At 38.9% G+C, this 17,233-nt stretch overlaps 1 protein-coding gene across 3 annotated transcripts in view; it reads right to left on the minus strand.

The window, feature by feature from the left end:
* Window positions 1-1,896: 1,896 nt before the first annotated feature.
* Window positions 1,897-17,233, minus strand: part of LOC124721879 (kelch-like protein 5) — a 325,469-nt gene continuing 310,132 nt past the window's right edge. For all 3 annotated transcript variants that reach the window (XM_047247027.1, XM_047247029.1, XM_047247028.1), the window contains 3 exons: window positions 14,990-15,202; window positions 7,128-7,299; window positions 1,897-2,701 (listed from right to left, as the gene is read on the minus strand). In XM_047247027.1, the coding sequence (XP_047102983.1) occupies window positions 2,642-2,701; window positions 7,128-7,299; window positions 14,990-15,202 (445 nt within the window). In that variant the 3' untranslated portion in view covers window positions 1,897-2,641. The remainder of the gene's footprint in view (window positions 2,702-7,127; window positions 7,300-14,989; window positions 15,203-17,233) is intronic.

A 17,233-nucleotide genomic window follows, 5' to 3' on the forward strand; every position in this document is an offset into this window, starting at 1 on the left:
TATTTATTTTTTGATAAGGAATACCATGTATGGTAGATTGGCTACAATTATTATGCTCCCTGTTCTTAACATTTCTGTAAGTTCTGTAGATTTGTAGAGGCACTGTCCCTTAGTTCTGTACTCTTGTAATTTTTTATGCCTGTAATAAATTTTGAAATCATGACTTTGTGAGTTTTATCATATATTTCATTCATTTTCCTTACCCGCTTCGTATAAACACCCCCACAATATTTTTTATTTTGCATGTTTATATTATTTAGTAATGTGTTTAGGGTCAGGGTTAAAAGCCCCCCTCCTATTTTTTCCATTTTAGCCTGGTTTTGTCAATATGGTATGATGTCATATGATTTGATCATGAATGAAACAACTTCAGATTAAATTCTGTTGAGAATAAATCTGTATATTACAGCTGAGAGAAGACTTCTTATACAAGGGCTGTTCAAAAAGTAACGTGACTTTTCAAATTGCATGGACAACGTACATTCAATTATCAACCTTTTTTATGTTGGCACACATGTCTCAAACATATGTTCACAGATTCAAGCGTACAGCATACTTCATTTGTTTTCAACAGATAAAAAGGTTAGGTGTGTTTTAATGTGCTCGGTGACTTCGAGTATTATAAAAAAATGGAGCAAAGAATTTGCCACAAATTTTGTGTGAAAAATGGAATCAAGTGCTCTAAAACTCTTGAACTGTTGACAGTGGCATATGATGAGTCTGCTCTAAGTAAAAAAAAAAAATGTTTACAAGTGGAACAAACTCTTCCAAGATGGCCAAGAAGATGCCAATGACAAACCTCGCTCTGGACACCCCAACACATCAAGAACGTCGAAGCTGTGAAGAAAATTGTTTGGAAAATCATCGAATTACAGTAAGAGACATTGCGGAGGATGTTGGTGTATCGGCCGGCTCATATCATGCAATTTTTTCGGGTGTTTTGGGCATGAGACGTGTGTCTGCGAAGTTTGTTCCAAAACTTCCCAATTTTGTTCAGAAGAGCCATCGCACGAGCATCGCTCAGGAGCTCTTGAATGATGTCAATGATGATCCCGATTTACTCAAAAGGGTCATAACTGGTTATGAAACATGGGTTTACCATTATGATGTCGAAACCAAAGCCCAATCAATCATCCCAATGGAAGCATCCAGGAAAGCCAAGACTGAAAAAAGCATGCCAAGTACGATCAAATGTCAAAGTTTTGCTCACTGACCCCCCCCCCCCCCAAAATTAGTGTGGCGTAGTACAACATGAATTATTTGCCTCACGGTCATACGGTCAGTAAGGAGTATTACCTTGATGTTATAAGCTGTCTGTGAGAAGCAGTATGTAAAAAAGGTCCGGAATTGTGGAGAAACAAGTAATGGCTTCTGCATCACAACAATGCACCTGCTCATTCATCGCTGTGAGAGATTTTTTGGCCAAAACAACACGACAATCATGCCTCAGCCACCATATTCATCGGATTTGGCCACCTGCGACTTTTTCCTGATCCCAAAACTGAAGAGACCTACAGAAGGACAAAGATTTTCAACAATTGAGGAAATAAAAACTACTTAAAGGTGTACCAAAAAGTGCTTATGAGAAGTGGTTCGAGGATTGGAAGAAGCATTGGCAAAACTGTATTGTATCTGAGGGAGATTACTTTGAAGGCGACAACATGAATATTGATGAATAAACAAATATTTCTTCATAGAAATATAGTCACTTTACTTTAAGAACACACCTCATATAACCCCGAAGTCCTATTCAGCATAATGTGTATTTCTGTTATTGCAATATTTTTTTGAGAATCTTAAGTGAATTTGAATACAAAGGGTACCATCATCTTTTTGCAGAAAAATAATATTTTTTAAATAATTTAATTTCAATTTTATTGAAAATATATCGTATGGAATGTTCACATAATTAAACCACATCACAGAACATTGTAATTATAAATATATAAAAATAGTATAAATATAAATTACATCACATTTCTTGATACATAAATACGCAGTTACTTCAGTAAAAATGTGTTCTTTATGGTTGTGTTAAAAGTCTCCATAAGGTTACTGGTGGTGTTTGTGTTACAGCATTTTCATATAATGAAAACATTTGTAAATGACTTTTTTCTTAGCACCTGCATTATTGAGCTTATAGTCATTTCAGTAGTGGGTTAAAAATCAAAATTTTGGATATTTTTTTAACACACTAAACATATGTTCGGTCGGCAAAAACGCCCCCTGTTGCTTTGGCTTGTTTGAGACAGTCTTAGAGACCTTCCTGGTGACTACTTAGAGTTCTTTTGCATTGCTTTTACACTGCCAGTTACATATCCATAAATGAAAATGGTATGAAAATACAATAAACATACATTCACGTAACCTCAACACTAAAACAGTTTTGTAAAAAAGGTAGAAAACCTATTGTCTATGAGATTCACACTTAAAACAAGAAATTAATACTATACACAATGAAAACAAGTGAGATCAGAAGGAGTAGCACAGAGTAATGTCGTAAGCTGCATAAAAATGCTCATCAGTTGTACCACATAAGACACTTCACTGTAAAAAAATTATTTGCAAAGTCTTTCCTTACAAAATATATCACAAATTAAATACAGATTTCTTATCTGGAGCACCTCTACACATATGGATGTCAAGGGTTTTTAACAACAACAACACAGAGCCTTGCACGCCCTGTAGTTAGTGGTGCTACCTGCAACAAAGCAAAAAAATGTTACTTAAAAAGAAGAAGCAATTTGAGACTTTTTTAAGAAAAAAGCCTGTGAAAGAAAGCACTTTTATTTCCATAAGCAGTCACTTTTCTCATGAATAGTAATTTCACAAACTTAACAAGTCTCAGCATGATGAATAATTGGCACAACTGACTTTCACTAATGGGCTACATACAAAGATAAACTTCACAAATGGCAAAGTGGCAAAATTCGCAGAGAATACCAAGGAGCCTGAGATAGGTGGCAACTATCTAAAATGGAAATCACCAGTTTTTTAAGTGTGTCAATATTATTCACATTTGTTATCATTTGCTTTCCTTCAATTAAATTTTAATTTCTTTAGTTCTAAGTTGTCTTTGTGTATGTCCATATAAATTATCACTTTATTAACTTTTATTCATATACTCTTGTGTTCATCCACAGATATTTGTGTTTGAAATTCAGCTTACTATAATAAATATTTTTACATCTACATCAGTTTTTTTTAAGAACTGAACAAATTTTAACTCTATTGTGAAGATAATTCAATTCTGGCGCTCTCTCTCTCTCTCTCTCTCTCTCTCTCTCTCTCTCTGTCAGACACTTTTGTTCTCACTTAATATCTGTAGTGCTTGCAAGGAAAGAACTTTACAAGTGTCTCAAACTAGCTCAGAGCTGTATTTTTTTTTATTTATTTTTTTTCCAACCATTACACTGTACACAAATTTAAGTGACTGAATTGCTAAGGGGAATACCGTAAGGATACCATAAATAGTCTGATAACAGTTACATTGCTACTATACACTTTGTGACCTATTTTATTGACTGAACAATGGGTGCAAGATGTCATACAACCACATTTCTCTTGTGGGCTTCAGATGCCTGCTGCACTGCCTCTTTTGTATGTATACACAATTATCATATGTCAAGTAGGCAGAGCAGGGAGGGAAAATCAATTAATCTGTGTCACATGCAATCAGATGTCAAGGGATTAATTACGGAGTGTTAAACAATACTCAAAGCAAAGGTGGCCAAGAATACACCAATAAGTTACCCTGTAACAAATCTCAGCTTTGACTTTCACATGGAAGTTAGTCCAGTGGAGAATAGTGATAGCAACTGCCATAAACACTGTGTTACTAGTCACTTTCACCAAAAGGCAGCTTTCAACATTTTAGCTGCAGCCTGATGGTGTGAGAGCAGTGGCACATCGCTCTTGAGATACTTCTGTATGTTCAACTGCATTCTCTTCACCATCACAAAATTTGGGAAATACTTAGTGATTACTGCTGTGATACTATATTACCTAATTAGATAAAGAGAGTGAACAAAACATACATGTACAACCTGCCATAATTTCATAAACTTCTTACTCCATAGGTTTCAAAATTAATGACTGAACACTCATTCTTCTGTTGCAGTTCATCTTACAATGTGACAAATGATTGTACCACAACCAATATTAAAGCACCCTTATACCTACCACTGTAATTAACCCCTCTTCAATCCCCCAAAAGAACAGGTTGTATTACTTGGCAAGGCAAATTGGTTACCTGGGCATAAACTTTGCAAACCGTTTCCCTCCTACTGCTGTCAGACCATCTAGACCCAAACCCTATAGAACTGGTCTAGACTGCAAAGAATGAAATCTGTATTCTCTCTCTCTCTCTCTCTCTCTCTCTCTCTCTCTCTCTCTCTCTCTCTCTCTCTCTCTGATATGAAAAAGTAACAGCTGATCAGCTGATGATTTTGATACTAGTAAATGAACATCATACGTCATCCAGCTTGGTTCAAGTCTTTAGACAGAATGACATTTTGGCGAAGTGCACATTAACTTCAGTGTTTTTATAACCAAGCAACTTTTCAACTGGCCTTACAAGGCTGAGTGAAACTCCTGTCCGACCTTCCCACCACAAAAAAAAATTTGAGGTGCTCTCTGGAAATCAAACTGGGAACCTTGGCACAACTAGCCCCAAACACAAACCATTAGACCATGCATTCAGTTTACTTTTGCTGCTGTAACATTACCTTTCAGTATTGGTGCTGAAGGAAAGATGCTTTGACAGATGAGGAATAAGTCAGCACAAATTCAAGCAAACAAGTTGGCATCATCATCTGTGGCTGAAATAGCAGACAATGACTCAACACACACTGTTATGGAAAATAGTGAGATTACTGCGGAAAGTAATTACAAGGACACTGCCAGTGACGTGTCTTTAGCAGCCCCGATAACATATAATATATGTCTTGTTTCTGTTTTTGTTCTAAATGCGCACATCATCCAATGGCACATACAGCCATATAGTGCATGACAGAACTCCACTCATAAAGAGTACTCGAGTGCCGGCTACAGCTATTTCCCCTCCCTGCTTCTCAACCTGGCCAATAACTAGTTCACTTTGGCAGTAATACAAGCGTCCATTCTTTGTTTAGCTTTACAAAAAAACTTAAAGTGAAACCCCACTTTTACACTTTTCAAGGGACTTCAAAAAAATAGTGTAAAATGCGGGAAAATGTGGGAAATTACATTTTAAACATTAAAAGTTACATACAGGATATCCCCTTGCACTTTATGTATGACGTATGTACATAACAGGCATCAGGAAACTTGCCAGGGAATTGTTTATTATCTAATGAAGGTTTATTATCTAATATAAACCGTTGATGTAACTGGAACTGATAACTATCTGGGAAGTAGGAATGTGACTCAATTCATATGTCATAATCGATGTTTTTGAAAGCCTTCAGCTGTCATTCATTATTCAAATAATGAAATATTGCACTAGTTACATATTTTTTCATGCTTAGAATGACGCGCTTCGAAAATTTTTTTGATCGTCAAGTGCTAATACGTAAATAAGTATTTTTTTGTGGTGTCTGAATATGGGTTATTCTGTGTATCTTAAACTATAGCCATCTTTTTGAGGTTATCAGGTATTGTGCCTCATCAGTCACACACACACACACACACACACACACACACACACACACACACACACACACACACACACACACACGTTTGTTTGTGTTACATCACAAAAAATAGCATTTAACATTGTTCTTATGTGAGAAACACAATATAAATGTGAAATTAATACTGTACCTAATCGAAAGAAATAGAGCACATGGTCAGGATGTACCAGTAAACCTATCGTTATAAAATTACTACCGCAAATTAAATAGAACACATACATAAAGCACTTTAATTGGATCTCCGATGTATGTTAGCACTAAAATTCAGGCACTAGTTGATTTGTTATAAACAAATTTAGAAATGTAATTGTTACCTGTAACATAATTGGTCAGAAAATGTTATATTAACTCGTAACTAAGTTGAAAACAGGTTCACCTTGTTCAGCACTGAGATTGTAAAATTTTAGCAATGTGAATCTCATATTCTGTTTAACTTCTAATTGTGATTTTACATAAAACCGTAATTTTCATTGTATGTAATTGTTAACAAAAGTATAAATAAGAGGTCGTGCAGGCGCCTTGGGGCACTCGTTTTTTGGCTAGGGTTGCGAGCAAATGTATTGTAGGCTCACTCGTTTGTTGATTGTTGTGAACTCTGTGCCGTTTGATGTAAACTTTGGGCACATCTGATGTAACCAGTACAGTTCACCAGGCTCGGACACCAGAGTCCTGGAAGTATATTGGTATTAAAACTGCATAGTACTTTGGAATTTATTTGGGAGTCTTCCGCAATCCTTTTCATAGGCTGCACAGCGACGAGACATGAATCCAGGAATTTTACAAAACCCCGAGAACTAAACAACTCTCAGCGTTGGTAGAATTGACGTGAAAACAACAGCGCATCGACTGGGCATTTCACTCAAAACATTTGCAACGTGGAGGTCGGAAAATATAAACATCTCATCAATCACCACGCCAAATAGAGTTTGGCAGCGGTGGGAGATACAGCACGAATTGTTCCAACTTTTACATGTTTACCGGTTCAAATCCACTGAGTAGAGTGCCCTGGTGTCAAGAAACTTAACCATATAGTATTTGTAAACACTACTAGATGGCCAACATCATGCCAGCATCATTTTTTCTCCGCAAACATTTTTTTGTAATGTGTAAATTGCAGGAAAATTATAAATATGTTGACGCAAAATCAGGTGCAAATTAACAGTGTGGGCATAGGAAATTTGACGGGACCGATAAAAAATGTCATAAACGGCGGGAAAACATTAATTCCAGTAATGTAAAAGCAGGGTTATGATATAACTTCCAACCATGTGGCATACTTAATCTCAGATGGTACAGTAACCAAACCCCATGCCCAGATATATCTTAGTAACATAGTTACCTTACTTAAGCTATAAAATGAAACAAACCTTTTACTGTATTCCATTTCACTAAAATTTTTCTTCAACAATAAGTAAGCAACATAAGTTTCACAACAAGAACACAAAACATTCTTACCTCCTCCCATTCATTTTTCTCAGGATCATATGCCTCAACAAGTTTCAAATAATGGTGGCCATTATAACCTCCCACTGCAAACAGCCTGTCTCCCAATAAGCCAACACCAATCGCATCTCTTCCATGGCTCATACAGGCTACTGTAGTCCATGTATCACTCTTAGGGTCATAGCTGCAAAATAAAAACAATGGGTAACATATTATAATTTTCTTCCATGAATTTTAGCAGTTTCTGAAATGTAGATTTTAGTACCGGAAAGCCCAGTAAGAAATACCTAGGAAAAGGATGCCTGTAGGGAATTCTGACCATAAATGCCTTTGTGAAATTAAATGTACAGTGTGTATCACTGAGATACAGAACTGTCATCCAACAGTCTGCATATCAACACACGTTTTAGCTATACTTAAAGCTTGATTACAACAACTTAGCTCTCCTAAAACACATAGCTTTTTGCTTTTCTGATTTTTAGTTCTCTTTTTATAAGATGTAATATTTAACACTCTCCCATAATATTATCATTTCTGTAATGGTTTCAATGCAGACTGTCTGTAGCATATATAAAATAGCTTTGTGAAGGAAAGCACCCATAAATACACATTAAATGACTTGTTTCACTTTCTTATCTTTCAGTCAAACGAAGCAACTCAATGAGATGAGTCTCTGCAGCCACATTAGCTATATGAATGTTTCTCACTCCATCTCTAAGTGTGAGCGATATCATTCAATGTGAGACAACCAATTGACAAGTCTACGACACTTATGGTAGTTATACAAATGTTTTTACTCAGTCTCCAGGTCAGAGTGATTCACTCACACACTTTCTCATCCATTTCAGTTACACGTGAACCACCACTAGGGTTGTCTACTTTTTGAGAGACAAATAATTCACCTTACTTCAAGGAAAGCCGAATAAACAGTATATTTTTAAAAACAGTATATTTTCAAAATTTATGTATTTATTTACCTAAATACCAATTTTCCATACTGCAGGTATTAAATATATATTTCTGGTTGGTTTTAAAAGGTTAATGACTGATGTTACATAATCAGAGTGTATACGCGGACAAGAAAAAAAAATTCCCAGATTTTTCGCAGGTGAAAATACAATTTTTCAGAGTTATTGTTAAGTGACTGTATACTTTCCCTCGGAACCATAAAACTTATCAATCCTTTGAAAGGTTACGGTTTTATACACTGGTGTAAAACTTCCCGGCACTTTATAAAATGAAATGCAGAAAAAAATAATAACTTAATAATAAAAAAAAAGTTTTGGAGAGATCTTTGATGTGCAGCAACATGCACCGTGCATATTTTTGTATTACAATATGCAGCACATTTATGAAAGGATAAATTTGAATTCCATCAAAAACAGTAAGTTGGTTTCCGAAGCACTAAAATCGAGATTGTGAAGCACTTTTATAAGCCAATCATAGCTTATGTCACATGATCTCACCAGGTGATGACAGCAGATATTCACAGCATATGACATGTGATGTAGTCAGCCAGTAGCAACACCACTTAAGTAGGGATGAACGCACAAATAGGAAAAGTTGACAGTTTAAATTAATATACTGGGTGGTTATAAAAACTTTCCCTATGTAACACACTATAACATGGAAACTAATTACCACACAAGAACCTAACTTGGTCGCATTAACGTCCGGAGTATGGGGTGCATGATTTCCATGTGTCACAGCATTACTGCCCAGTACCAACTATGGCCACCAAGTGCTGTGACCAGTCGCAGTGCACTTGTTGATGTGTCAGCATGAGCTTGGACAAAATGAGCAGGGTATTATTGGTGAAGCTCTATTAACCAATCAACAGTAATGCTGCTGCTGCTGCACTTCGAGAATATCACCAGCTGAAAGGATTACATAAGTGTCCCCTTTCTCCACCTGTTGTGCAGAATGTGGTGAAGTAGTTCTAATCAACTGGAGAACTGGACATCGCTCCCAGCAGAGGCCAATGACTGGTTGCACAACAGGAGGTTTATGAAATCGCTGTTGTTATGACAGACAACACTGCGTGCAATTCCCGATCGTCAGGCAGTGCACATGCTGTGTCATGATAGTTGAACATATTGTGGTCCACTGTACAGAAGGTGCTTCGAACCATTCTCAACTGGTATCTGTACATGATCCATATTGTACAGCAGCTTGCACCACATGATGCACAACGACATGCTGACTTCACTCCCCACTTTCTCGCATGGACTGAAGATCGAGAGGGCTGGCTCTGGACATCCTATGGGCAGATGAAGCTCATTTTCCTCTGACAGATGGGGTGAACACACAGAATTTCAAGTGAGGGGATCTTCACCTCCAGTCACTGTGCGTGAAGTTCATTTGTATGGTGAACCTGTCACTGTAGGGTGTGGCTCCATGGCTGCATTCATTATTGGCCCATTCTTTTTTGAACAGGATGGTGCTCAACGATCGAAGACATGCATCGTGACTGGTCAGCATTGCTGCGATATGCTTTGCCAGCATGTCATACCCTTCTAAAGGAGAGGGACGCATTGAACTCAATAGTTTTCCACAGTTTTCATGCAAGATGGGGCACCACTGCACATTGCTCGTGAAATTCACTTGCTTCTCTGAAACACATTTGGAAACAGTCAAATCACCAGCTGATAGTTTCCAAATGCTTGGCCGGCACAATCACCTGATCTCACTCCACCGAGCGAGGTGGCGCAGTGGTTAGCACACTGGACTCGCATTCGGGAGGACGACGGTTCAATCCCGTCTCCGGCCATCCTGATTTAGGTTTTCCGTGATTTCCCTAAATCGTTTCAGGCAAATGCCGGGATGGTTCCTTTGAAAGGGCACGGCCGATTTCCTTCCCAATCCTTCCCTAACCCGAGCTTGCGCTCCGTCTCTAATGACCTCGTTGTCGACGAGACGTTAAACACTAACCACCACCACCACCACCACCACCACCACCACCACCACCACCTCACTCCCTGTGATTTCTGGTTGTGGGGCTACCTGGAAGCACAGGGTTTACCCAGAGAACATTTACTCGTGTGCTGATCGGAAGCACAGCATATCAAGAGAGATAGCCAGCATACCTAAGGACATGCTTCGTTCTGCTGTGCAGAATGCAAATCTACACTTTCAGACTCTTCTGGACATTGATGAGCGCCATATTCAGCCCGTTTTGTAGCAGTAATGGTACCAGTACATGTGTGTGGTCATCTTCAGTCCAGAGACTGGTTTGATGCAGCTCTCCATGCTACTCTATCCTGTGCAAGCTTCATCATCTCCCAGTACCTACTGCAACCTACATCCTTCTGAATCTGTTTAGTGTATTCATCTCTTTGTCTCCCTCTATGATTTTTACCCTCCACACTGCCGTCCAATACTAAATTGGTGATCCCTTGATGCCTCAGAATACGTCCTACCAACGGATCCCTTCTCCTAGTCAAGTTGTGCCACAAATTTCCCTTCTCCCCAATTCTATTCAATACCTCCTCATTAATTATGTGATCTACCCATCTAATCTTCTTCATTCTTCTGTAGCACCACATTTCGAAAGCTTCTATTCTCTTCTTGTCTAAACTATTTATCATACACGTTTCACTTCCAAACATGGCTACACTCCATACAAATACTTTCAGAAATGACTTCCTGACACTTAAATCTATACTCGATGTTAATAAATTTCTCTTCTTCAGAAACGCTTTTCTTGCCATTGCCAGTCTACATTTTATATCCTCTCTATTCGACCATCATCAGTTATTTTGCTCCCCAAATAGCAAAACTCATTTACTACTTTAAGCGTCTCATTTCCTAATCTAATTCCCTCGGCATCACCCGACCAGTATCTAATGGTATGACATACCATAGCAGCGCATTAAGGTGTTTCAACTGAACTGATTCCACATTATTTCTCTTCCCCATGTGCCTGACATTAAGACTACCAAGTCTGGTACTCGAACGGTAATTAGTTTCCGTGTTATAACATGTTAAATAGGGAAAGTTTAATTATAACCACCTGGTAAATACTGTAGCTACAAGAAAAGCTAAGGTATCTCGTATAATATTGGTCTTTTTTGCGTGTGTTATACTTTAAGATGCATCACTCGAAAGTGCCAGTAAAATTTTAAATAATGAATAAATGTCTGATCTTCTGGGCTCGAAGCAGTATTAAATAAAAGTCAAAAGCTGTGCGATTTAAGATATTCATCACACCTGTGAACACACGACATAATTCATCTTGTGTAAAAGGAAATTTACTTTGAAAGTAAAACTTTTAAAACCACCATTTGCAATATTTTCCCGTGACCCGTTAGAAGTAGTTTCATTTCAGCAGTTGGCAGCGAGCACCAGAAAACATATGTTACTGCGCGTGTGTATCTACGATAATGTAGGAAGCCCATATGTTCAAACATATAAAGCATTAAGATCTTACATTATGTCATAAAAGAAACAGGACATCAGAGGACACTTCAAGAACATCGAAATTTCGTAAACCATACCTAAATGCATAATTCAGTTTAAAGTGCACATTCGTATGTCCAGATTCACAATGAAGTAGGCCCCAACCTGATATTAATATTTGCAGTGTGGTTTTCAGGATGTAAATTTTCTTGGAGTACCAGTACTGTATTACCTCATGTTTGGTTCTTTATCATGGCATAATGCCATACATGCCAGAAGATGAAAACATGTATTTGAAATTCAGCGAACAGTTGAAACTAGCCAACAGTGTGGAATGAAACATTTTGTTTCAAATAAATTGACTGCCGAAGAGAGCAACATCAATGAAGGCCAAATCTCCTTAGCAAACTGACAAAATTAACTTCATTGTTCAGCAAGGTGATTCATGCTTGACCGCCAAAAATGCGGAAATAAAATAAAATCAGGAAACTGAAACTAACAACATATTTTAGCCTCCCATAATTACATGAATATATTTTAATTCACTTGATAGTTCCCGGCCAAAGAAATCTGTTTCGTTTTCCTTTGGCATGAGAGCTGTAAACAAGAGGACAGTAAAATCACTGAACTTAAACGCAGATCATGTGGGGACTATCCCCCTCCCCACTACAACTCCGACAGCTCCACGCAAGTGCAAATATGGCAAGCTTGGGCGCACCAGAAAAATTTTTCCAGCTAGCATCTGGCTGCTTGTTGCTACTGCCGATACAGCTAACAGTAGCCAGAAGAGCGGAAAAGTACTGCTCATACATGACTCAACTGCGCATGAGCCTGCTGGGAGCTGCTCAAACAAACCTAATGTAAAGCTTGGTGTCACGTTCATCAGAAGCAGTTTGTTGTTATGAAGTATTGCATAGTCTTCGTCCTAAAGCCTTTGACACATTTTGCCGTTTGCAGACGCTTGTGTGTTTTGCACTGTGTTTTGTTGTTGTAAATGGTGGATTTGCAGACGCTTGTGTGTTTTGTTGTTGTAAATGGCGGATTTCCTTTGCAACTTAAGTTTTGTTTTTTGCTCTCATCTGTTTTACTGGTGCAGTACTATTCAGCAATAGCAGGATATGGTTATATTCTTTGTTACAGTATCAGTTCTTACCAGGCAAAATTACAAAAATTTAACTGAAAACTAAAACAATGAAAAATTCTCAGAATTCTAAAAAATTCCCCGATTTTTCCTTCCTGGTTTTCTCCCGCATGAAAAAATTCCCAGGTTTTTCAAATGTTCAAATGTGTGTGAATTCCTAAGGGTCCAAACTGCATAGGTCATCGGTCCCTGGACTTACACACTACTTAAACTAAGTTAAACTAACTTATGCTATGCCCGAAGGAGGACTCAAACCTCGGGCGAGAGTGGCTGCGCATCCCGTGACAGGACGCCTCAAACCGCGTGGCCACTTCGCGCAGCCCCAGGATTTTCCCAAATTTCCCGGTTGTCCCCTGGGTGTATACACCCTGATTATAAATTGATCTTTAAATAAATGAACAATTACTTTTTATTTAACATTACTGAAGCTTTACCTCTCTCTTCCCCTATACTCTCTTGCGATAAATGCAGAGGTAACACGAACACAAAGCATATAAGACCATTTCTTTTTTTGTTTGGTGACTTACTCACTTTCTTTTTAAAAATAGACTGTTATTTGTCAAATGCCTTTCTCCATGAGAAATATTTGTCATTGTTCCTTAATTTTCTCTGAATTTCTTTCAGTATAAAATCATCACTGCAGATACTGCACATCACACTGAATTTATCTTGAGGATAACGTTTTATCCAGTCATATAATTTATTCCATTCCCACACCACTGAGCATTTCAGCATTTTGATCCAGACACAAAGCTCATTATTAAGTAAATGCCAGCTCATAAACATGGATGAAAAAGTCAACTAAAGGCTACTTACTGGCACTCAGTAGACAGCATATACTTGAACAACAATAACAGTGACAACAGGTGTCAACAGACTGCAGTCAACAATAATAATTTAACAATGCCAAAGTGAAAAGAGTTGAATGTGCCAAGGATCAGGGGGCTCCAATTGTCGCTTCCAGGAGGCCAGAGGGTTGCAAACCATGGTCTTTTCATTATCATACTTATTACAAATACACTAAGTAATCAATAACTACATTTGTATAAAAATACAGCTTCCTCCAATTTAGTATTACATGAATAATTAATAATAACAACAGGCATCAGAAAATTTACCACAAAATATCATTGCAAACTTTTTGGGGAGGGGGGGAGACCTAAAGCAGAATATATATCACTTAATGTAAGAGTGCTGACTGTCAGTTATACAGGGCGAACATTAATAAAACTGCCAAACTGCAGGTATAGATTCCTGACTGGAAATAAGATGAGAAAAGGTCCTATGAACAAGTGTCTGGAAATGCAGCATTGCCATGGTACATGGTGGTGATGAATGACATTTCCTTTGACCATGTGCCATGTGTTGCAGGCTGGGTGATTGACATAGAGTACTGTAAGCAGCAGAATGATCCGGTATTCATGTTGGGAATAAGCCGAGATGGTGTTCGTAATACTGCCAAGCAGATGGAAATGGTCAAGAGACAGCATCCATATATTAAAATAAGTACACTCTCACATACAAGTAACATCACAAACATTTCAAGCCCTTTTTTGGCTTTTGTGTAATCATGGGTCATTTCAGACAGACATACGTACAGGGAGGCAGCGAACTGTGTGTACATCAGATTTGGAGCTTGTACTAGAATTTGTCTCAATATCCTGTAGAACCTGGTCCTCCAAATCTCGTGTACACACAGTCTACTGCCTTCCTGCACATTCAATTCAGTCTGATAGGACCCACTACCACAAAAATGCCCTAAAAGTGCTTGAAATGTTGTGTGATAAGGTTCGTGTCTGAGGGTATTTGTTTGGTATAGACAAGCTCGCTCTCAACTGTTTCCATCCGCTTGGCTGTACACCAACACAATCTAGGATTGTTCCTGACATGAATACCAGACCATTCTGCTGCACCAGTCTCTCAGCCTGCAATGTACTGGGAATACAAAGCGCAAAGCAAGTGGTCAGAGGAACTGTCATTCATCAGTGCCACCTACGATGGCAAAGATGCATTTCTGGACACATGTTAATAGCAACTTTTTTCCTCCATTTCCAGCTAGGTATCTGTCCTTGCAGTTTGTTGGTCTTATTAATTTTCATTCAGTAGAATGTCTATCTTAACACTTAAAACAGAAATAACAAATATGAAGATATAGGTAATCACAGAAATACAACAGAACAGGGAAAAACCGCTACACTGTTCAGAAACATAAATGAACCACAAAGACGGTGATAATCTGGAAGTGCACATACTTCACTCTACAGTACAGAATTATACATTCAACCAACTATCCATTTTCTCTACTTGGAGACATATTAAATAGTTTTTGTTTTACCGCTCTACACAGCTGAAGCGGGATGCACTTGGATTGGATATGGGGGCATCATGTCCCCCTAGGGCATACAAGTAACCATTGGCAACACCAACTCCGACACCACCTCTGCGTTTTGCCATTGGTGCACAAGCTGTCCACTTGTTTGTGTGTGGATCATAGCACTCCACACTTCTTAGGCATGAACTGCCATCACGACCTCCAACAGCATACAATCTAAAAGAGAGAGCGTAATTCAAACAATAACAACTTCGATGTTATAACTTTGCAAAATAGAAGACATATACTGGGTTTTTACTGCATTTGGTGACAAGTGATGACAAAATTTAAAAAGAAAATAAATTAAAGTTAAATGAAATTTATAATGTCCATATAACTGTGATGCGGATGGAAGACTGTGCTACAATGTTTACAGGGATGACAACAGCAAAATGAGAACATGTACAAGAGATAACGGACACCAGATTTAGTCCTATGCTGTCAATTCTCATTTGCTTCTGGATAATGCAAGAGTTAGTAATGATCTAAGTAACTGCTAGAATAAGTATTTAGCAAGTTGGAGACAGTTCTTATGAGTCGATACTATATCAAATATAGCACACGAGCAATTCACATTCTTCTGGGTGTATATTGTGAGGTCAACTATAATGCATTACACATAAGTGAAAACTAATATCAAAAGCTACCTGTTTTACACAAAGAACATTATTTTTGAACAAACAGTAATTCAGAACAACTTTTTACAAACACTTGAGAAACTTAAGGCTGAATGAAAAAATTACCATAATGAAAGCACGATGAACTGGACAGGAAATACAGCACATTATTGCACTAGTATTTAAGTTACATTAAATTTTAAAATGCTTCTTCTAGCCTCTTTGGACACACATTTCACAGTGAACCACTGGCACTAGAATTACTTTCAAAAAATGTCTGCAGAGAAAGAAAGCAGTCATATCATTCCTGACGTTACATGATCGACTACAACAAAGTTGCATAAAAAAAGTGACAACAAATTACTAACATTACTCATATGTTTTGGAAAAACTTACCATCATTTAACTTAGAAGAGAAACAGAGTCAGCAGTTCAGTATGGAAAGGATGTATCTTAACAACACGATGCCAGCTGGATAAACAGTGCCAGTACTGCATTTTGGCAGGTGAACCACGCTGTGATGGGGATAGTGCTGGGTATGGTGAGTAATGAGAGAGAGAGAGAGAGAGAGAGAGAGAGAGAGAGAGAGAGAGAGAGAGGGGGGGAGGGGGGGCAGGGAGAGAGGGGGGGAGGGGGGGCAGGGAGAGAGGGGGGGGAGGGGGGGCAGGGAGAGAGGGGGGGAGGGGGGGCAGGGAGAGAGGGGGGAGGGGGGCAGGGAGAGAGGGGGGAGGGGGGGCAGGGAGAGAGGGGGGGAGGGGGGGGGCAGGGAGAGAGGGCTTGGGGGTGGGTGGCTAGCAGCTCAGAGGGTCATGTAAACAGGTAAGGCAAATGATACAAGCTTATCGGAGCCAGTGGGGAGTGGCACACACTGAAGATTACATGAGGATGTGAATGTGGAGAGGGTGACAGGAGCGAGGTAGATGAAACTGTTGGATGGAGGATGCAGGGAGCAGGTGCAGAGGATGTATTGTAAGGATAATTTCAATCTGCGTAGTTCGAAGAAGTTGGTGGTGAAGGGAATAATCTAGATGATCCAGGTTGTGAATCAGCTATTGAAATTGCACGTTGTGCCAAGGGGTAGTCAACTTTGTTCTGGGCAACAATTTGGTGGTGGCCATGCATCCTGGTAGGCAGCTGGTTGGTAGTCATACCAACATAAAAAGCTCTAAGTGTTTACAGAAGAGATGGTATATGACATAGCTGCTTTCACAGGTGGTCCAGCCTCTGATGGGGTTGGCCAAGCCTGTGACAGGAATGGAGTGGAGATGCTGGGTGGGTAGATTTGCCAGGTCTTGCAACATGGTGGCAAGGGTTTGGGAGTGGCATACGGAGGACTAGGATATTGTGTAAGTTGGGTAGATGATGAAATAGCACTTTAGGAGGAGGGGGAAGGATCTTTGGTAAGCTTTCCCTCAGTTCAGGACATGATGAGAGACAATCACAAAGACCTGGTGAAGAATATGGTTCAGTTGTTCCAATCCAGGCTGATACTGGGTGATGATGGGGGTGCCCATTTGTAGCTGATTCTTGGGTGTTGTAGGAGGATTAGAAGTGTGTGAAGATATGGGATGGGGAACCTGTTTGTGGATTA

This window comes from Schistocerca piceifrons, chromosome X (genome assembly GCF_021461385.2).
Source record: "Schistocerca piceifrons isolate TAMUIC-IGC-003096 chromosome X, iqSchPice1.1, whole genome shotgun sequence".
NCBI classification, from domain to species: domain Eukaryota; kingdom Metazoa; phylum Arthropoda; class Insecta; order Orthoptera; family Acrididae; genus Schistocerca; species Schistocerca piceifrons.